Source organism: Contarinia nasturtii, unplaced genomic scaffold (assembly GCF_009176525.2).
Source record: "Contarinia nasturtii isolate CC-2019 unplaced genomic scaffold, AAFC_CNas_1.1 Cnas_scaffold_1240, whole genome shotgun sequence".
In the NCBI taxonomy this organism is placed as follows: Eukaryota; Metazoa; Arthropoda; class Insecta; order Diptera; family Cecidomyiidae; genus Contarinia; species Contarinia nasturtii.
Genome location: NW_022198581.1, coordinates 632,632 through 655,748, shown reverse-complemented (window position 1 = coordinate 655,748; position 23,117 = coordinate 632,632). Strand labels below are relative to the sequence as shown.

The following is a 23,117-nucleotide window of genomic DNA, read 5'->3' as shown; positions in this document are numbered from 1 at the left end:
AACAGTAGCAGTAACTCAATTTAACCACGAGATCTTACAGTCGTTCGTATATACGCGCGCCTTGCGATCAAATCTCGGTATGCCTCTTAGCTCATAAAGCAGCAACCGCGAGAGAAATGCAAATGCCCAACACTCATTAACACATCGAATTGCCATTTTTGTTTAATTTGATTTTCCATTTAACAAGAAGTGATGAAAAAACAAATCAGTGCTATTTCACTCGTGTGTATACTTAAACAGCTAAAGTTTCAGCAAACAAGCAATTCAAATACACAAAATTTCATAATGGCAGCGAGAAGAGCAGAAGAGAAGAGAAAAAAAAAGACACCACGCATACACAATTCTGCCGTTTAGTTGAATGCGTAAATAGCACTTACGCGTTTCATATTATTATTAAATAAACGTTTTGCGCCCGTGATCGAGAGGAAGAGATTCCGTTGAAATCTCTTTCTCAAATTAAACGCGCTCGTTTTTTTTGTATATTATTTTGCTATTCGCTTGTTCTTCCCACGAACGAGTGAGTGAAGCACATTCAATTCATTTTTTACGATCGACGATTTGCTTACGAGAAAGAAAAAAACGATAGAGCAACAAACAAATCTATTTCTCAATGTTTTTTTTAGAAAGAGAGTGAGCGAGTAAGAACGAGAAATAAAATAAAAGATCCTCAACCAGACTTGAAATATCATGCTCATATTTTTTTTTTGGAAGAAAGGTGAAAATAAGAGAGTTTTAAACTGAAGAGTACCGTCATACGCACGTACACGCAATTCAATCGAAACAAAACCAAACACGACACATGTGAAAGGAAACTATACAAGCGACAAATTGAGCTGAAATGAAGAAACGTAATAAAAAACGAAGAAACAACATCAAACTGTACACGAGAAATAAGCTAAAAAAGAAAATATGAAAAATGTATAGCGGAGCAAGCATATAATGTACAATATCGCACATTGAGATACAATAAACATAGCACAGCCCTCTCATTGCACAAGAACAGAGCGAGCATTGAACGAATGAAAATGTGCGCGCGCGAACACACACACACACAATCGCTAAATATACATGTGCGAACAGAGAGTGATTTTATTATGACGATTTTATGGAAATGAAGAGACAAAAAAGATAAAAGACAAATCCATCATCTATGTTAAGGTTGCACCGTGGCCAGGCAGTGCGTTTTCTTTCATATTCAGTCATTCACTCGTGCACTCGGCTTGCATCGTACTCATTCAATCATCAACTATACGAGAATGAAGCGAGCTCAATTTACAAATCATACTAATTCGGTCATATTCATCTAAACCGATGTTGGACATTAATCCGCGCAAATATACATAAATAATGATCAAGATCGTTTGAGACATAAAGAAACAACACAAGATAGATAGGGGGAGAGAGAATAAGTGACGAGGTCTTGGTTCGCAACCCAAAATGGCAAAATAATAGTGCAATATGACGACAACAACAACGATAATGCCGCACAATGTACAAAAAGTGCATTGTGCACAGCATAAAGCATACAAATTTGAATTATTTTTTTGCAATGCCTTGGTTTGGAAACTAAAGACAAAAGTAACCACGATAATTGTGCATCGAAGACATTTAGTAAACAAGCTAACAACCAAACGAGACAGACAGAGAGAGATCAGAAGGGAGAGGGAGAAAGCGAGGAACATAGAGTCTGCGCGAAATGTGAACGAAATGCAGCTATCGACACTATATCCATAACACACTAGTTTATGGGCTGCAAACAAACATTAAGAAAATGTGAAGAAGAAGAAGAAGAAGAAACGGGAAATTTTGTATAAGCCACAAAGCTGAGAGCCAGAACCAAGTGACATTTTATGGAGGCGAATATGCGCCGTGAAGAATATAAAATAATCGGATAGCTCTAATCGAACGCCTTAAATATGTATAAAAAAAAAGTCGTGCTGAAGAGCAAGAGAAATGGCCAAAATAGAAAAATTATAGCTGTACTCTCTCGGAAGCATAGCGGCACAGTAGAGCAAGATGTGAGATTGAGAAGTAATGGGAAAAAAAATAACTAAAATAAAATCCGAGAGACCAGTATAACACAACACCGGGCATGGAAAATCGTGCCAGATGTGGAGTGCAATTGAGCAACAAATTGAAAACTCCATAGCCGTCTCAACTTTTTATCACGGAAAAGATAGAGAAAAAAAAGGAATGAGATTTGAAATAAAGTACAGTATGTGTATAGTGCGATTGCGAGAAAGAGAGTTTCATACTATAAATATAAGGAAAAAAAAGACATAAATCTTGTCACGAACAGAATTTTTGACTGTTTTTGGTTTGATGCGCGCACAACTTTACCTTAACTAGAGAGACAGCGCGAGACAAACAAACAAACAAAATGAAACAAACTATTTTACGAAATGGAACGCATAAAGCTAGAGAGTGAGACCGAATGGAAAAACACAATCATTAAAAAAAAAGAACGATCGAATACAAAACGCAGCATAAATGCGATGCAATGAGCAAAGAGAAAATACGGCGCAACAATAAGTATTAAAGCCATCATAACAACGTTCAGAAGGCATTGAAGGCATTGTACGATATGCCCATGTTTATCCACATGCTGTTGCTTCGGCAGTCGCTCGTTCGTCGTCATTGTCGATGTCTTATGGTGGTGTGTGCTCGCATCATACATCAATTCATATTTAAATCCAAAGGCAGAATTTAAAATCAACTCAAGTCAATACGGAACCGTACACCGATTTAAAGTAGAAATGTGAAAATGCTTTTTGTATGCATCCAACGTGATTATCGTGGCAGCAACTATATATATATATTATATACATCGGTTGGTTTTGGGTTTGTTTTGGGTTGCTATACTTATATTTGTATATGTTGTTGGTGCCAAGCGATTGAGTTATATGGCTTAGCAGTTCATTTCATTTGGGTTTTCATTTTATATTTCGTTTGGTTTCATTAAATAATCCACACATTGTTCTATCTCTCTTTATCAACCGCTCTCTCTCTCACACACTCTCACACACACTCATTCGATCTGTCTCCATCTGTTTCTCCTTTGCACCTATTCTGTTGGTTCAGTTTTTATCGATGCCCTTTTCCATTCTTTTCTTTTACCAAAAAAAAAAGAAACAAAATCCAACGTGAAATAAACCAAAAGTGTTCTTCATTTTCTTTCAATTTCTTCGTTGGTTTTGTCGATCGTTTTTCATGTTCCATTTTGATTGTGATCCGAAATAATAACCAGAAAAGAGAAAAAAAACGACACAACAGCCAAACACGCATTTCTCGTTCACATTGACAAGGGCTCGCGTGTGCTGCACACACGTACCGCGTGCACAAAATTCATAGTCATTTTCTCTTGGCCTTTTTATTGTTATTTCATTTATATCGATCTCGTTAACATTGCACACAACAAAAATCCGTACACCTATCAACGACAGATGTGTTCATGTTTCGATTATTGGGCATTTGGATTTTGGCTTTTGTTAAAAATATAAAATTATACGAATACAAGAAAACCAAAAAAAATAACGATAACGACAATGACAACAACAATCGAAAAATGAACGAATTAGAAGAAAATCATGGAATAAAAAAGAATTCCATCGTCAACACAATTGAGCCGATAAATATTTGGTGTAGGAAGAGAGAAAAAAATGTACACAAGCAAAACCATGAAGTTGAAGAAGAAGCAGAAATATATATTATGCTATGAATATCGTAATTTGGTCTGTAAACTGTGGCTCGTGTACACACTTTATGCGATTGAGTCGGCTGTTCTCCATCGTCTTCCATGCATATGCGCTCTTTTTCTTTCTGGGTCTGCTTCTATTCATGATGTCTGCAACTGACGCAAAATGAACGGCAGCCGAGACACAGAACAACATGAGAGCGGAGAAGAAAAAAAAAATATATATATAATAATTTAAAACATATATTGAGCATTCCAAATATTTCGTCTGTGGGCATAAAAATCGTCAAAAATGCATTGGGCGCTTACGCCATTCACTCACCACTCCATACATCGACTATATTATTATATTCATTGCATTTAATAAATTCAAAAGAACGTGCTCTTTATGAATTGGCCCATCATATAATGCGCTCTGTCGGCTCAGAACATGCTCGTTTACGCATTATACATTTTTATTTTGGGATAATTTATGAGCTCATTCAGAAGTCTCTTCTCTTTCTCCAGTGACTATTTCCAATTTTGGAATGTGTTATGATTTTTAAATAGCATACTTCAAAACCAAAAACAGAATGAAGTGACGGAATTAGCTTTTGTGTGTGTGTGTACTATTTTAAATCGTGCGTCAATTTCTTTTAAATGTTTTTTTAATTGCCAATGCCATCCATTGTTTCAAATGCTGGAAATGTAATTAAGTTGACATGATTGTGCGCAACATAACCGAAAATGAAAAAAAAAAATCCATTTTAATTGCAATCATAATAATTTTCCTTGTGTGGATGAAACACTCAAACTGGAGAAAATTTTATGAAACGAAATGTCATATATATTGTGCTCGATTCTATTAATAATATTCAATCAATAATTCAACACACTTCCAGAAGAACAATGACGTCAAGCGGAAAATCATTATGAATTTCTACTTGAATACGCACTGAATTTTCATTACATCAATGAAACATATGTGTGCCGTGCATGTTTGATTCTCTGTGCAAATTTATGCATGGTAATGTTCATTGTCAATAAAATAAAATTAACATTGATTTCAAATATACGACTCTATGCACGCATTTCGATTTGTTTTTTTGAAATCACTAACTGATCATCGTTCCAATAACCAAGGATCTTGATCTAACGACTACTAAGTCTACGAACGTCGACTAACTGGGGGGTGAAGAGAAAATATCTTTTCGAGACAAATGCTTTCTCTATTTTGTTTAATTTCTTTCTTTTTGTTTTTCGGTAAAATTATATACACAAACAAGGCAATCGAACAATGCGACAATAGTGAATACGGGTTGTGAAAATGGTTTTTCAAACAACCGACAAACACTCATACAACATGATAATGGCGTGTTGGCTTAATATACTATAAATACATACACATAAAGTATCGGGTCGTTTTTGTTTTTGGAGTCACTTTTCATTTTTCACTCTCTTTCTAGCCCGTACGCTCGCTCATTCGTTCGGCTCACTCGCACTCTGTCTGTCTTTTTCGTTGTTTCGCTTTTGGTTTTAAAGAAAATCGATAATACATTTTCCGCATTAAGCGGAACAAGTAGCATATAAAAATAAATAGAGACCGAGTGAATAACGAATAACGTAACCACCAGCCACCAAGTATTTAGATTTTCTTGTGTCTAACGGTTCATTTCTCGTCGAATGGGTGAACACACAAAGAATGAGCATGAGATAGAAATAGAGAGATATATATAAAGAGAGAGAGAGAGAGAGAGAGAGAAAGAGAGAAAGAGACCAAATTGGAAATGGTTTGTTCAGGAATTGCAATGGCTAGTTATGTGCGTTTTCTTGCATCGTCTATCGGGTCGTCAATTTTCAAATGGATTTGGGTGAAAACTGTGATTGTGGCACTTTCCATTTACATCGTTTACATTGAACAAGTAACCGACACATCACACAAATGATTCATATACATTGCAAAAAAAAAGCCTTTTCTGCACAAAATATTCTCTCGCTGATTGTGTTTCTATCGCGTGCGCTCCGCTCTTACTTACTCAATCGCGACTCTCTTTGTATTCGTTCCACCGATACCGATTCATTCTTTCTGGTCATTTTTGTAAAACAACAACAACAAACCGATTGGTTTGTACATTGAATATGTCTGTGTCCATGTCGAACATATTTTTGCGACTGGCATATTTTTTTGTTGTATGTAACGAAACAGAATGACACAACTCATTACTTTTCGTTGTGAAGCATCGTTTTTTTTATATTCATCGAATTACTTTATTATTGTTGTCACTTTTTCCCATTAAAGTGAATGTGTGATGTGATGGCACCTTTTCCACCCGCTTTCAATCAGTCGTTCTGTATTGTTGTCAAATGCATTCCATCTCTCATTCATTCACTCGAGTAAGAAATACTTGACTAACAACGAAAACCACAAAAAAAATCCATTTAAGCAAGTGCATGAGTGAGTGTACGAGCGCGTGATTCGCCGATAACTATAAATCTCTACTTTATGAGATCAACATCGATATATTATAGCTGGAATTGACTGATAATCGGTTTTTGAGCACAGCCTCGGTCGCCACCTCTAGCCCATCTTATTAACTTTAATTCGATGTCTCGAACTATGTATTTTTCATATGAATACAGGAAAAAACAACAACATGTTGTTGTTATCGATATTTGAACTTGTTATCAGAAGAAAAAAAAAGAAGAAATGCTAGTAGAATTGAAGAGCCACGAGGTATCTTTGCATGAAAAGCACGCATGAAATGTGAAGCATTTTCCATACAAATTGCTTTCTTCGTCTCCGAAAAAAATGTCGTTTATTTACATCAAGTGTTTCAGCGTTTTTTTTTTGAATTTTTTTCAACTCGTTCTTTTCCATCTTCGTCTTCAACACTGTCGTTGTATTATTTTTTTGTTCTTCTCTTTTATCTTTCGAACGCTTTAAAAAACGAGGACGGGGTAACTTGCGAACCCATGACACCGAACATAGTGCTAGATTTATTCGTCACATTTTTGTCAGTTGAGTCAACCTTTTTTCATCGTTGTTATTTTCTGTTCAAAAAGCTAATCGACTTTAAGGTTGATTGTGATTATGAACTGGTATTGACATCGAATGAATGCGATTATCATTAAAACCGATTTGTTATGAGCTTGATGTACAAGCATTCCAACGATGCACATACGGTACACGGTATGCGTGGTTCGTTTGAAAATTCCGTTTTATTCAAACTGACATGGCAAATGAAAATTCAACGCATTGAACTGGAAAACTAAAAATGGTCATTTGACCAAGTCTGAAAATGTATGACATTTTTGTTGCGAATTCATACGGTTCTCTTTTTTTTTTCTCCTGTCGTTTTGTTTTTTGTATGTGTGTTCGGTTGTCATCCACGATGAATTTGGCCAGATTCCACAAAACTGGAATCTCGTTAAACTGGGGTGCTTGTTATTCTATGCGATTTTTGCCTTTACGGTAATCAAGTGATCGAAACACAACAGGAAAAAAAGATGAAGAGCAAAGGTGTCACTTTAAGCCAATAGATAATTTGGTTTGTAGCATAACCCGAAAAAAGCATCGAATAGACAATCAATTCGTTCATTGTATAAATATTTTGAGCTCATTCTGTGGCACACAATGCCATAACACAGTGTCAATGTACGCATTCAACTGCTCATTCTCACTATCTTTTCTGTTTTCCTTGTGTATGCTTCTTCTATCGCCACACAAAACGCATATTTGTCATTCATTGATGTTTCACTCGATATTATTCCGTATTAACGTTCGAGTCAATTATGTGCTCATAACAACGATGGAAAGAACTAGTCGTTTAGCTATTAAATTATTAACTCTTAAGATGATTACGAACAGCAAAAGGGGTAACAAAAAAGATGAAAAACTAATGATTTAAGTATGACATATGCTCATTACTAAAACCGAAGCAACTTAAGGAATGGAAAAATTATGTTCAAATCAATCAATTTCAGTGTCTATTTGAATGCAAATGGTTAGTGCTATCTCTGTGGGACGAACACCACATTCTTCGAAAAGTACACGCTCGCCGAGACTGCACCTGGATCTTAAAAACGCGACGATTATGGCAGAGTGTGTAAAAAAAATGCGGTAATTTTAGTGATTTGTAATGATTGCATATATTGACATTATTTTCTGTGATTGTACGTTGTTGGCGCCTGTCATTCAATGTGTGCTTGTTTTTTTTTTTTTTAAAGCGATAGTAAAAATGCTGCATATCCAAGTTTTCGCCCTCTTTTCCAAATAGAGCATTTGCATGAAACACACCGGTTATCAACATCCATACTGATTTACACAGAATGTTAGATTTCAATTGAAAACTCACTCATACTAAGTTGAGTTTATTTTGTATTTTAAAAAAAGCGTTACGAACAAACCGCGTACGGACTCTTGAAAATTAAAATCGTCCCATTCATTTCGTTCATATCAATTAAAATAGATTGCGTTGGCATGGAAAAGAAACGAAATAGCAGCAGAGCAGCCGCAACAACAACAAAATCACATCTAAAATCTCGCCTACATATGAAAAACTTTATTGAAATCGACAACCTGAGTTTTGTGTGTCGGTTCTGTTGTTGTTTTTGATGGTTTTGCTCTGCTTCCTGTACTTGCCTTTCCATTTCTTAAAATTCAAGTTTCGTCGTCAATTTGTGCTTTTTAATTGAAATTTTCGATCTACTCGAATCGCATAAAAGGGAACTACAATTACTTGGCATTTACTATGAAACATTAGCTACAACCATGCAGTTTCAAACATGGAATGTGCAATGTGCAATTGGGTGTTGTTTGTTTTTTTTTTTTTCGTATTCAGAAAATAACATAACATTTCAAAGGCGAGCGAGAACAAAAACAAACTTGTGCACTTTCGGTTCTGGTGATATACAATTTTGTAATAAAATAGTACACCTACCACATGAATCCATTTCTTTTTTATTGTGTAATAAAAAAAGAACGGAACTCAATCAAACATTACAGATGATCTTATGAGTTGTGAATTTCGAAACGGTTGGCCCATCAAAAATCGAGACGCTATGGACATAAAAGGCATGCAAGTATATGTGTGTATGTGCAAGCAATATCGAATGAAAAATAAGGTAGTATCGCGCGTCAAATGGAAAATTCATCATCACACAACTAGAATATGTATAATATTATGTGTTATTGTTTGTCTGTTTCAACGCCTAATAATTCACCCACACATACAATCACACGATAAAAGACCATCATTTCACACTTATGCTTTCATTCACTCTATGCTGAGGCGACAGCCAACAACATTATATTATTATATTCTTTCTTCTTCTTCTTCGTTTTGTTTATTTTCTTTTTTTTTCGTTTTTAAGTTTTGGTCTTAATCAATTTTAATTTGACACTGTCGTTCTTCTTTAATTCGTTCGGCCGTGCAATTTTCCGTGCGCATAATTTTGATGATTATTCATTTTGGCTTAATTGGTTTTCGTGTTTAATTCTTTAGATTTGATTGTCTTTTCCTTTTCCAAAACACTTATAATGCACACTATACTCATTTACCCGAATGTCAATGTTTACCGCGCAGCAGCAACAGCAACAGCAAAAACATCAGTAATTATAGATGAAATGTCGGTTTTTTTCTGTCGTTGGTTTGATTGTTCTTTTGTTCTCATTTCAATTTGTTTTACGGATATTCAAAAAACTATTGTCAAATCGACAAACCGAACAAATTATCCTCCGAACAAGAGAGAAATTGAGAATTAGCAACACAGAAAAGAAATATAATAATTTCGCCGTTTAATATCCACCGTTCATTTCCGTCGAAACTTGTTCGCTTGCCAAGTATTTTTCTTCTTTTTTTTTTCTTTTTTAATTGATTGTCTGCTTATGTGAAATGCACTCACGTTCTATATCTTTCTCTCCAGATGTACTTTTTCTTATTTAATTAAAAAAATTCAACCACATAAATGAACCTTATTATTATTATTTAATGTTTTGTAATTTATGTGTTCTTTTTTCTGTCGCTACACTGTGAAATCGATGTGTGTTTGTTCGATTAGCACACTCTCGAACCACTAATACGTTTCATCCATTGAGAGATTGGCAAAAGCATTACTAATCACCGTTCTGCATAATTGCAAACCAAAATGATCAACGTTTTCGTGTCATTTTTAATGTTAGTATTTTTCTTTACTGTGTGTGTTAAATTTTTTATTTTTACTTTTAATTCACTACTGTTTCTTGTTTAATGTCCTCGCTTGCTAACACACAACACACAAGATATGTGTCGAGTCGACCATGAGACAGAAACCGTACTACAAATGCTACGAACAAAAAAAGTCGACGATAAAAACGACGAAGATGGCAACAAAAACACCAATACCATCAAACGCATTAAATTCGATACGACACACCAAACACATCGTGCGCAATAGACAAGGACCGCATGCTTATGACTGGAATATGTGATTTAGTGTTGTCTCTTTTCAAGTCACACTATATACCAACAATAACCAATCACGCATACAGCTGCAACGTACACACGCCAAAAATTGAGCGACTGGAAAACATTGATAAATGTTTGTTTTTATTCTTCAAACAGAAAAAAAAATAACCATTGAGTTTATTTTCGTGTGCGTGTGTCTTTGTATGTATGTGTGTGTTTGTATGTGTACGATACTACGAAATCGTAGTAAGAGCAGTTGTACAATCAAAGCAATCCATTAATGCAACCTAGTAATATGCTCGGTTTGTTTGTAAAGGCCTAAGTGCTTAGAGATAGCGAATCAACGCCTATTGGAATATTGAAATGCTTCTTTTAATGTGCAAACATTAAAAAAAACGTGCACTTATCACTGAATCAATCTTAATGATTGTCTTCGCCTCCCCCCAAATTCAACATCAAAAATGATTCATTGAATTGTCATCGTTGCGGTTGCATAAATGACTATTCATTTTATGCGAGATTTTATACCAAAATTTTTACGATTTTGCCAAATGATTTGTTCTTTTACCAAGAAGTGATTGAACTCTTGAACCATTGTCGTTGTTTCATAATCGCATAACATATGCCTGCACGGCTACTTGCCTGCCTGCCTGCATGTACAAATGCTATAACGTACTACAAAGAAACCCATACCATCACAAATTACAATTGAAATACTCGTCGTAACATCTGTAAAACCCATTGGATTTTATTGAATGCGTTAGAGATGGCATTTAATGTACCGCAGTGCGAAAAGGACAACTAGCGTATACCAAATCAGAAAAAAGGGATATTCAATGCAAGCCTATCACATACACATTAGAATCAAATAGTATTCTCAAACATTTTTTCGCTCGTTTTTTTTAAATAAGCATTTTTAAAATGAAATGAACACAAACAATATAATTATTTGATTGGTGAAAAATATATATTTCATATTTATTTGTAACAATCAAGAAGTGTTTGAGCTCTGAATGAGAATATCCCTTTGATGCTTTTATACAATGCACATATTCTGTGTGCAAGTCTATTTTAAACATTAAAATGTTGGTAACTTGTGTATTATGCACGATTTGAATCATGCTTTTAACGAACATCCGTTAATTACTCATTAAAATTGACTATGATTTTGGCAGAATTTTTATTATTGTTACGAACTGATTTTAAAATTATTTATCACTTTTTTTTTAATTTAAATTATATTTGATGAAACATGTTAGCAACTATTTTTTTATTTTATCTAAATCATGTGAAATTAAGCCGATATGAGGCCTTTTTATCTTGCCTGTCAATGTACAGAATTATAGTTGAATTCTGTCTTCATTTTAAGTAAACAGTATGACTGTTTTAATGTGTTTTAGGAAGAAATGATCGAGTAACATATCTTGAACAGTAGCAATAGCGATGTTCACGATGAAATTTTCGTCATTTTCCCAACTTCGCCCGAAAAAGGAGTTTTTCAGCCATTTTGCATGTTCGGCAACAAGATTGATATTTCAATTCGTCATCATCATCACAATTCGCCGTCATAGTCTTTTCTCTTTCTTTCTTCCTTGCCACATTTGAAACGAACTAAAAAAATTTGTCTGAAATTTACAACAAATTGAAAAAAATACGTTGTTCACTGATCTGATCTTACAATATGATGTACTTTTAATATTGACAACTAATATTCTAGACGGTGTCATCACACCGATTTTCAACAAATTCAAATATTTTGCTGCATCACTTTGGAATTATGAACCCTTAAAATAAAATAAAGCAGTTTTTTTTTATACTAACAATGCAATCACGATGCGAATGATCTTTTCATAGATCAAATTTTTTCATTTTTTTACTTCTCCTCGCTTAGCTCGCAAATTTGAGAGCGTCTTCAATTTATTTTTCAAGAATTGTCCTCGTCCTCAAATTTTTTCGGGGCCTTTCATTCGATGCGGTTTGATAAATTAACCGCGCCCCAACCGACAAATGTCATAAAAATTCAAATGCATTTCGAAAACTCAAAATTGTAATTATAATTTAAAGATGTAAAATTTTAAATCAAACCCAAATCTATTTCTAACAATTATTGGCAGAGAAAAAAAAATGGAAATATTCCATTGAAATCAATATACTCCTCCATTCGAGGCGAAAATGCACTCAAGAAAAGGCCCGAGCATTGCATTTTTCAACGTTATTAAGAACGTTCAGTTTTTGTTTGTTGAACGTTGTGTGCATCAAAGCAAAATATCACAATTTTTACCTGCATCTTGTGATGATGATAATGCCTAAATAGTTTATGTATGTGTTTCACATCTTGTTAATGCTTTACAAATGAGTTCATAGTTCATTGACTACAACATATTTATTTTGTTACCACAACAGAATTTTTTGGACTTTTCCAAATGATCTATTTTGTTAGAATCGTACCGAATGTTTTTTTGTATCTCAGTTGAATTTGAGAATTGGTTGAGAACGGACATATTGGTTGTGAACACTTACTAAGTATAAATAATAGTGAAAAATAAAATATAAAATTAAATATATGAACATATTCTTACATAAGTGAATAGAAATGCAACTCCTTTGAATCAACATATTTTTGAGTGTTACATTTTCAACATTGAAGGCTGTGTATAGTTTTTTGTTATTATCGTTTTATTAAAGACACCATATTTACTTGTGATAGATAGAAGCAAGCATAGAAGACAACACGTGTGAATAAACAATATTTACACTACGTCACATATTTCCGCTATAGTTAACATAACAATCATATATTCGGCATACAATATTCGTTCTTAAAATTTATACTGATTGTGGTAAGTGTCGATTTCTTAAATATAATTTTGGACTTACAGCAAAACATTTCAATAATTTGATATTTAAATTGCAGGAAAATTTGTGTGTTCAATAGAAGTCTCAAAAGCCAAAGGAACGATGAAAATCACGGATATGACTAGTGAATGCATTGGAAAATGTTTAAACTATTTGTCTTTCGACGATCTTTTGAGAGCAGCTATTTCGAATAAAAAATTAAATAATGCTGCTAACCTCATTTACGAACAAAAATATCGTTCAAAACGAGTTGAAATGCACATATTATCAAGATTGCATTCAAACTATTTTATGACCGAAAATCGCTTCTGTTTCTATAGTTTGAGAACAAGCTTTCAATTTCTTTTCTGTTTTGGACGTCAAGTAAATGAAATACACATTTCATACATACCACGTTATGTCATTCCTGGCGAAAACGGAGTACAAAATGAAAATAATGTTGAATTGACTCACCGTGCAATTGACTATGCAAATGATTATTGTGCTGAATCCTTGCGTACCATTAAATTTACTAGAATTCAAGATGCATCAAGATACATGAAGAGACCGTTTATAAATCTTGAAAACCTTGAATTTTACGATTGTAATTTTACCGATTTGGTTGAATACAACTTGTTGAATGCACTTTTTCCAAAAGTGCAGAAGCTTGTCTTGAAAACCATAAATAAGAACCTTGATCAACCTTGTACGCTGAAATTTATTGAAGGCCGTTTTGCTCATTTGAAGAGTTTACATATTGAATCAAATTCCTATAGCAAATTTCACCATGCAGATGAGTATTGTATATTAAAAGGCAATTTAGTAACAGCTTTCCGTTTGAATCCACAATTAAAGGAGCTCGATCTTGATCTTTTTGTTAACTGCCATGTTTTTCAATCGAATGATGTTCTACTTGTGATCAATTATTTGCAAAACTTAGACAGTCTAAGTCTTGCCATTGACGATACATTTTGTTCATTGCTCGATTCCAGTGTGCCACCATTGATGTATTTTAGGAATTTGAAAAAGTTTTCACTGAACATGCAATTAAGCACTGAATCAAGGGCAATTCAATTTACCAGTCATCAACTTGATACATTTGAACTTCACGGTGTTGACAGATTCACAAATTATGAATATGAATTCCTTGAAAAACATCCAACAATAACAAAATTAATATTAAGAGGTGGACACTTCGAAAGACTTAATCTATCCAGAATTGCAGCAGCGTTACCAATACTTGAGCAGCTCATGATTTTTGATCATTTCAAGTTAAAAATCGAAGAAATCGTACCTCACTGGAGTAAGTTTCAATCACTCAAATTATTGTGTTTTTTTCACACAAAGATTGTTAAAGACAGTGATTTGAAACCATTGTTGATCAATGGATGGCATGGAAGATTTTGTAACAGTCCAAATAAGTTTCAAATAATATTAAAACGTTAAAAAAATCAAATTGTTCTTGATTGTTATTGGTAATTGTTGTATTCTTAAGTTATTAATTCATAAAATAAAGATCTTATTGAATATAAATGTTTTTTTCTTTTATCTCTATGATCCGCAATATGTTTCTAGGAGTCTCCCTAGATAACGCAATATGTAGATCGATCGCATAGCAGAGGGAGGCATATATTCTGAAATTGCAACATGGGCCCCATTTTTTTTTCTCTTATCGCGTTGAAAGTATACGCACTCAAACCCAATGAACAAAAGCCAATAATTTAATTGCAGTGGTGCTGTGAAATGCTTGAAGTTGGAATAGCCTTTCTTAGCCTTTCTTAGCCGTTTTTAGTGTATTTTGGACCAGAACGACACTTCAAACTAGCCCCTAAATTCTAATCGTCGAAAAAAACTAAATTAAACTTAATTCATTAGATTTACACTGTCACAATGCGATGTTGTCAACGGTTATGAAAGCAAAGCAGATTTTTAATATAAAAAACCCTTCAATTCGACGCCATCCAATAAATTTCCAATTAAATTCAAAATTGTTATTGTATAAAAGTATAATTGTATTAAAAGTATTTCAAATAATTTCATTCAATTCAGAAAAGAAAAGGATTGGTATTAGTTAAAATAATTTTAAATCCATTGAGAATGTGAGTTATACAGAAATATTGCAATGTTTTTGTTTGTTTTAGATAATTCAAGTGATGCAGAAATCTTTTGGATTTATGAAAGGTCGACGAATCAATCACGGCAATGAACCTCTCTTTGCATAATATTGCGTTCGCTGTAATAATATTGAGAATTATATCACATAGCTAAGTAAAATCGACTGAATCCACATATAAATGTTTAATCGATTGGCGACATAAGCAATCCCTTCGCCTCGGTCAGTATAAATTTTCATGCGGTATGATATTTATCCATATCGTGGCTGACTCATTACCGAGCCACAGTTCCCAATGTCCAAAGTGATGAATAGTGTCTGTAAATGACGGCGATTTAACCGACATATGAAATCATCGATCTGCTCGGTCGATGATACTCCATCTACATGATTTTCAACTTAATTTTAGCGCGACATATCGCATTTTCACACAGCATGCTGGTGGATGTCGTATGTGATTCCCATATATCGAAATTGTGTTGAAAAGTGGAGCATGAGTATTGGCTGTGTATGGCAATAGATGCTGTTATCGGTTTTATTTCAATCCGTAGCCATTGCACAAACTATTGAATGCTCTTAAAATGGTGTTATTCACTTGAGAATCATCTCCATCATCGTCATCATCACCAACAACAAAACAGCACTGCATGGAATTCGTCTTTGCGCAAGCATCGATGTGGATTTCATTGTTGTCTGGCTATCAACAGATTCAACTTTTCTCGATATTTGTATAAAAGTCGGGTGCAACATTCCGCTGTGTCGCAAATGCTTCGTGAAGCTCAAAGAATTCAAGTCATCGAAGTAAGTAAAAATTTTACTTTGTTGTCCAAAATAATTCTATTGTTTTATGTGTATATGTGTTTGTGTGCGTGTGCAATACAGGAAATAAGGAGGAACAAACAAATTTAGACGATATGAGACTGTTACACGACATTCGGAGATACAATTGGATTGGCGATCAACGTCATACAACCATTACGTCATCGATGCTGGTCATTTTATTTATTGGTTGCATTCACGTAATTACAATTAATGCACAGCAAAAGGGTGATGAAGTGTGCGAAACATTGCCATCCACGATTCATCTAATCAAAGGTATTTGTATAATTATGATTTACGATCGATTCTGATATAATTCGTTTACTATTTCTATTGCATTTGCAGAGGAATATGATGAATTGGGCCGATTGCAACGCACATGCAACGACGAAGTGCAGGTTAATAAATGTGAAGGGCTATGCAATAGCCAAGTGCAACCATCGGTTATAACACCAACTGGATTCCTAAAAGAATGCTATTGTTGCCGTGAAAGTTACTTACATGAACGTGTTGTTACTCTAACGCATTGCTATGATCCGGATGGTACACGACTCACCACATCCGAAATGGGATCGATGGATATTCGTTTGAAAGAGCCAGCCGAATGTCGATGTTTCAAATGCGGTGATTTTTCACGATAAATCAATCATCAATATTCGATTCTCAATAGATACTTAACTTAAATCTCATGTGTCTCAATTATCACTACACAAAATGACATCAGTGTGAAAATTGTTCATTTGACGTTAATTTTTGAGAAACAATAAAGAACATTTTATTGCAGAAAATGAAAAAAGAGACGTCTTTTAATTTATAGAATTTTAAACAGATCATGACTGAACGTTTAAATAGCCAAAGGTACTCATCACTTGTTATTTAAACAATTATAATCATTGTTCTTAAAAACCTTAAGTAGTTTCTCTTTATTTCTCCGCATTATAAAATATCTTTGGGTAAGTAAAAAAATTTGCATATCAACACATCGCCTGCAATTGAATGCCAATCTGTAATCTTGTATTGTATGTTAGCTCTTGATTGAAAGAAATTGAAAGATTCAATTGTTTGTGTGTGGAAATTGAACTACCTTGCCTTCGAATGTTTACTCCAAATTATATAGTTTCTTTCCATTCTGTTTCAATCGTTTTATTTAAAAAAAAAACGAATTTGATTAGAAAAAAACTCAGTATGCATTCTTTAAGGAGTCTCAGAAAGCAATCGTTTCATTTGTAGTCAACAATTTTTTTAGTTTTTGTGTAGAGCCACCATTTGAGTGCAATTTATTGTGATTGTGAAAAATTAAAAGAGTTCAACACAATGATATCTTCAAGATCTTTCGATAGCTCGAATTCAAGTTTAACTATTGCAGATATACCAGATTTTGACAATATGCAAGAAGTTTCAAGAATAACCAGGCACCGCAACAATAGAGGAATTGTATAAATAATTTTATTTCCATTTGATTACGTGATCACCACAAAAATGAATAAATAAATATTTGCAGCCAGAATATCTGGTGGAATGGAAAGATGGATCGCCGGCTTCTTGGGTTAATTATTCTGAATGCTATTGCCCAAACTTGGTTTTTGAATACGAAAAGAGCAAAGGTGTACGTTTGTGTTGATTCTTGTTGCGTTTGGCACAAACATTCAAATGAGCATTTTTTATTTCAGTATTGGAATGCCGAATACGAAATTGAATCCATCCTTGACGTATTTCAAAATGAAGTCGGTCAAGTAAAGTGTTTGTCTCTTTATGTTTGAATTCTGTAACGTTAATTTAAAGTAATATTTGCAGACTGAGTATTTGGTTAAATGGAAGGATCGGCTGGTGAGCACAAAGGAAAATCCCAATACGTGGTTCGACCAGTACTCTTGGGTTAACAAAAATTAAATCTCATTATTTTTCCAACAATGTCGAATTTTTTTTATTCTTTTGTAACTTTATATGAAATTAAGATGATCACAAATCATATACGCGTTATAATGCTATATAGACTTGTTTTTTGTGATTGTTCCTTAGGTTAACGAAAATGACATGGCATCAGCACAAGATCTTATCGAAGAGTTTCATCGAACTGGCTTTCAATATATACCAGGAACCGGAAGTAATTTTAAAAATATCCAGAATTAATCGTTCTCGTACAATTTAACAAGTGTGTTTTTTTTTCATTTTAGAACGTTGGATACGAAAAATTTTCACCGTTAATCGAAAGTATCCAATTGTAAGTGTGGCAATGCTTATAAATATAGTATATTATTTGGACCATTGAATTTAATAAAATTTTCGCAATTTAAGGATTGTTATCTTTGTGGATTTGATGGTACCGTTGGACCTAAGAATAGATTTTATAGCATCGATGATGTTTATCTAATGCCGAACGGACGTCGAGCTCTACGTCTTTTTAACGAAAGTCTTAATGGAATTAATGATGTATAAGATATAAGTGGAATATTGGCAACGACATTCACACAGAGAAATCTCAGTCAATCGAAATCACTTTGCCAAAAATTGAATAGAAAAAATAAATAAATTTGATTCAAGATTTTAGTCACATTTCGACAATGTTTATGTACTGTATTAATCACCAAATTCGGTATTTAATTGTTTGAGCCAAAGTAAAATATAAATAAAATGTATTAAAATCATTCCATTGAATTCGTGTCTTAAACAGCTAACATCAATCGATGCCAATTCGAAATGTTATCATTCAGTCTACTCCGCTTCAATCGAATATGGTAAATAATATTTCACAAAATATAAAAATGAAAAAAAGGGTTTGGTCGAAGTATATCCCATAGAATGGCTGTGACAATGAGCGATGAAATTCCGAGTATTTCATGTCGACCCGAATTGAAATGGTTGTATTTATTTTGTAAAGAAATTTCATGTTTGTTTTGCATTAAAATCGATTTGGAAAATATGAACAGCGCGCGCACATTAGCATTAACACTTTCAACAAGTGACTTTTGGATATGATGTATAACGTGCCCGCCCAGCATGACATTGAAATTATGTGTTTCATAATAATTGAAATCCTGTGTCCAGCCAACGAAAATGGGCACAATTCACCATCGTAGATGATGATGGAAAATCGCACATTCGTTTTTTTTTTTTCATCGCTCGTCGATATGAAAATTGTGCTGACCGGAATGTATTGCATGCACACCCACTTATTCGACGAATGCGAAACGAATTATGTCTGGGAAAAATCGAAAGATGTCGGCTCCAGTAGTGCGATTTGATCATGATGTGAAAGGGTTTTTCGTTGCATGTGCTAGTGTCCATACAAATGTGTACGAGCGCTGATTTGTAAATGGACAATCATCGTGTCGCAACTAAGCATTTTGCATTTGCGGCTCGATAAGAAAGATCACAGTTGGACAAATCGGTGAGAGAAAGAGAAATGTGTCAAGAGTTGATTGTTACAGCCGATGATGGTGCAAATGGCCGATTCAATTTATTTCGACGCATGCCTAGCGTTTACTGGCCGGAGTGGAAAAAAAACACACCAACATTGACTATATAAAGTCGTAAGCATGCCGATTTTCGCACTCAATCTCGTAACGGTTTTTCAATTCAATGGACTCTTAATATTTTCGTTCCGTCACCCCTGATATTTTGATTTTCCAGTTTATTTCAATCTTTGTGACATCTTCAAATCGAGTCTATTTGAATTTGGGATATAAATTTTCGTGAAAAATATTTCAAGCTTTCTTCTCTGTTTGTCTCACTCTCACACACACCCACACACTTGCTCTCTCTATCTCTTTCGCCGCTGATTGCGTCTTTGTGTGTGCGCGAGTGTATGAGTTTTTGGAGGTTTGAAATGAACAGTTTACAATCGATGTATAAACCAATCTTAATTGCATTAATTTATGCGTGCGCCATTGGTGTGCATCAGACGTATGCACAAAACGAAGTGAAAGACCAGTCACGGAACAGTGATGAATGCCAGGTGACACCAGTGATACATGTACTTCAATATCCAGGCTGTGTTCCAAAACCAATACCAAGTTTTGCGTGCATCGGACGATGTTCAAGCTATCTTCAGGTAATTTTACGTTTTTTTTTCCATCAATTTCAATTGTTTACTGTTAAAAGTGAAATGAAAATAGTAACCCTGTCTGTTTGTTGAATAGGTTTCGGGTAGTAAAATTTGGCAGATGGAACGTTCTTGCATGTGTTGCCAGGAATCTGGTGAAAGAGAAGCAGCTGTTTCACTATTTTGCCCCAAAGCAAAACCAGGCGAACGGAAGTTCCGAAAGGTATGTTTTGACTATATTTTTATATCTTAAGCTCCGATTGGAATTTGATCTCAGCAATATTTTACGATCGCGTCGAATCATTCAATATAGTTCTTTATTTAAATAATTCATAATATGGAATGGAGATCAGAAAATAAGCAAAAAAAGAAAAGAAAACAAAGCGTAAAAGTGTGAAGAATATTTTTTTTCATGTCTGTAATATATTTCAGGTATCAACGAAAGCACCGTTGGAATGTATGTGTCGGCCATGTTCGGGTGTTGAAGAAACGTCAATTGTGCCACAAGAAATTGCCGGCTATACTGACGAAGGCCCATTGAATAATCATTTTCGAAAAGCTCAATTGCAATGAGCCATATAACATCATAAATGAGCGCACTGCATTTCAAATGCGACGAATGACGCAAACAAACAATTAAAATATTAATTATATGATTGTGATTTTTGTTTTTCAGTGTTCACTATTACTATTTGAAAAACGTGAAATGAAATGATTGATATAAATAAAAACGAGTTTACTTACGAATCACTTTAATCCCATCGTCCATTTAATTTGTTTTAATTCAAATATTTCAAACAACGAGAGAAACAAAACCATTTTCGATTTATTGTTATCATTTATTATCGTAATAATTTCTTATTTCTTAATTTTAGTAGTTTTTGTTAAAAATACGTCACAAACAAAATCCGAGAAAATTCTTGAAATATGAATTGAGTGTATTCAAATGCTGAAGTAGATGGAGAAAACTCTTCAAAACAAAAAGCGTAATTCATGTTTATCCAAACAAAAAAAAAACTTGCAATAACGTCATTTTTTCACACAACAAAGATGAAAAGAAAATAGTGTATCTCAATCTCAATTAATAAACCTATTGACGGCCTTAGAAGAAAACAATAACATACAGAACAAAAACCAAATATATAAAGAGACGTGTTTCTTATGTAAGTAGGCTGGTTTTGCATTTGCCTTTTGCGCTGTCCATTTATATATTTGGTTTTTGCTCTCATAAAATTTGTAATCGTATTATTTGCAACATGTTCTGTATGTTATTGTTTTCTTCTAAGGCCGTCTATTGTATAACTTTTTTTTTTACCAATATAACTTGTAAATTCTGATGTTTTTTATGATTTTTTTTTTAATATAAATTTTTTTAACAAAACTTGAATTCCGATTGCAAAAACGAAACTTATTCAAATATTCGTAAACGAATTGAGAGAAAATTTTAGACTTTTTTCCATTCATTCATACAATCAATAACATTTTGCGAGTTTTAAATTTCTTGTTTTTCCATTTCTTCTGGATTTCGTAGTTAGCTAAATATGTTTTATTTTTCAGTTGGTTCAATCCGTTTCGTGTCAATAAAAATATGCATCAGCTCATATTTAGCTGCATTTTTTTACGCATTGAAGAATACGCTCGATAAAGTAGGAAGTGAAAACATAGTTTATTCTCGATTGTAGACTCCGTTTTTTTACTCTTTCTCTTTCTCACTCTCATTCATTTTACTCTTAACGTTTCTGTATATGTATATCTACTGAAGAATCTTTCATAAATATATATATTCATATTTATAGATTGAGTTTATTAGATAGAAATTAGGTTTATATCTCTTGTTTTTCATCTCTTGCACAAGTTTTTTTTTCGCTCATTTACAAAATTGAGCCGAATTAAATTCTGAAGAGTTCATATTTGCATTCAAATCAGACTTGATTCATTTTTTTTATTGTTTTAAATTAGAACAATTTTTCACATGATGAACTTACATCAAACCAAACCGTTTTCTTTAATTTTGCCCATTTTCCCCAATGATGCATCTTTTTGAGAGAATCTATTTTGAAAACAGCGTTTGTAGATAATATATTGAAAAAAAAAAAAAAAACATCTGGTGTGTTGACGCGCATTTCTAAAGTCACACTTTTAGATAATATATATATATATATAATGGAAATTCAAAAATAGCGATACGGAAAACTGCTTTCATTTTCAAAAGCTATATGAATGCACCATTTCTATTCATGTTCTTTATTTTTCTTTTTCTTAAAAAATAGTCTAATTACTAACCGTTTTTTTTGTTGTTTTGCATCATTTTTATTGCGTGGATTGACATTTAGTATATACGTATTTTTGTTCAGTTTAAATTTTTAACATTGTAATAATTGCATTTTCACTTTGAATTTTGCGCTTATGGGCAAAGAGAGTTTTTTTCTGACAGAAGAGAAAAAAATGCCGCCATTGGGACTGCTTTTTCCACAGCACCAATATATATAATATATATTGTCTAAAACAAACTTTGCGTTTTTGGATTTATTCTTTTGTTGTTACTGTTGCTTGTGTATGTGTGTTTGTTGTTTCAGTTCAAGTCTTTGCTTTGTTGGTTCAAGTATTTTTTTTAAACTTAAATGAATGGTTTCATTTATCCATTCTATTATGACGAGTATAAAAATTACAGCAATGTATATATAATATTTTGTCTTTAAATGAATATAAATAATTTTTTCAGTAATAAGTAACATTTCATTTTAATTCTGTGAGTTTTGTTTTATATTTTCTTGTTCTTGTTTTGTGTTTTTCTTTACCGCTAAATGCTAATTTAATATTTTTTTTTAATTCTTTTTCTGTCTCTCTCTCTCCATAAATGATATTTCTTATCCCATACGTCCATACATCGGAAATGTATGCATAACGGGTTTTTTTTTACATCACTTTCTATCATATTTCGTGCGATACAATAAATAGACAAATATATTTCAGCCCGATTTTCCGCCCATTTTGATGATGATAGCGAAATAGATGCAGTAAATCAATGAAAATATTTTATAGAAATATAAAGAAAAATTCTGCTGTCCGGTGCTTTAATGCTCTCATAATTCAAATGTTCAATGTTTTCTGGTGAGCACATTTACATTGTCTCATATTACCATTTCACACGTAATATGCATGCTGTGATAAAAAATATATGTGATACAT

At 33.4% G+C, this 23,117-nt stretch overlaps 5 protein-coding genes across 8 annotated transcripts in view; 4 read left to right on the top strand and 1 right to left on the bottom strand.

The window, feature by feature from the left end:
- LOC116345432 overlaps positions 1-9,995 on the bottom strand; it is a 23,779-nt gene extending 13,784 nt beyond the window's left edge. For all 3 annotated transcript variants that reach the window (XM_031774798.1, XM_031774800.1, XM_031774801.1), the window contains exon 1: positions 9,234-9,995. The gene's annotated coding sequence lies outside the window, so the exon portion shown is untranslated. The remainder of the gene's footprint in view (positions 1-9,233) is intronic.
- A 2,503-nt stretch (positions 9,996-12,498) lies between these two features.
- LOC116345349 lies at positions 12,499-14,610 on the top strand. The gene is made up of 3 exons (XM_031774624.1): positions 12,499-12,959; positions 13,034-14,429; positions 14,530-14,610. The coding sequence occupies exon 2, from the start codon at positions 13,078-13,080 to the stop codon at positions 14,398-14,400; it is 1,323 nt and encodes a 440-aa protein (XP_031630484.1). The 5' UTR covers positions 12,499-12,959; positions 13,034-13,077; the 3' UTR covers positions 14,401-14,429; positions 14,530-14,610.
- Positions 14,611-15,780: 1,170 nt separating this feature from the next.
- Positions 15,781-16,652, top strand: LOC116345294 (partner of bursicon). Its single transcript, XM_031774542.1, has 3 exons — positions 15,781-15,868; positions 15,950-16,162; positions 16,232-16,652. Exons 2-3 carry the CDS (start codon positions 15,982-15,984, stop codon positions 16,525-16,527), a joined length of 477 nt encoding a protein of 158 aa, XP_031630402.1. The 5' UTR covers positions 15,781-15,868; positions 15,950-15,981; the 3' UTR covers positions 16,528-16,652.
- A 463-nt stretch (positions 16,653-17,115) lies between these two features.
- Positions 17,116-18,455, top strand: LOC116345396. Of its 2 annotated transcripts, XM_031774708.1 has the most exons (7): positions 17,116-17,320; positions 17,388-17,492; positions 17,557-17,619; positions 17,681-17,761; positions 17,906-17,990; positions 18,061-18,107; positions 18,182-18,455. In XM_031774708.1, the coding sequence occupies exons 1-7, from the start codon at positions 17,201-17,203 to the stop codon at positions 18,320-18,322; spliced, it is 642 nt and encodes a 213-aa protein (XP_031630568.1). In that variant the 5' UTR covers positions 17,116-17,200; the 3' UTR covers positions 18,323-18,455. The 2 variants fall into 2 exon arrangements, with proteins under 2 accessions (XP_031630568.1, XP_031630569.1); XM_031774709.1 differs by lacking the exon at positions 17,681-17,761.
- Positions 18,456-19,451: 996 nt separating this feature from the next.
- Positions 19,452-20,696, top strand: LOC116345274 (bursicon). Its single transcript, XM_031774509.1, has 3 exons — positions 19,452-19,937; positions 20,026-20,151; positions 20,361-20,696. Exons 1-3 carry the CDS (start codon positions 19,692-19,694, stop codon positions 20,499-20,501), a joined length of 513 nt encoding a protein of 170 aa, XP_031630369.1. The 5' UTR covers positions 19,452-19,691; the 3' UTR covers positions 20,502-20,696.
- Positions 20,697-23,117: the final 2,421 nt, after the last annotated feature.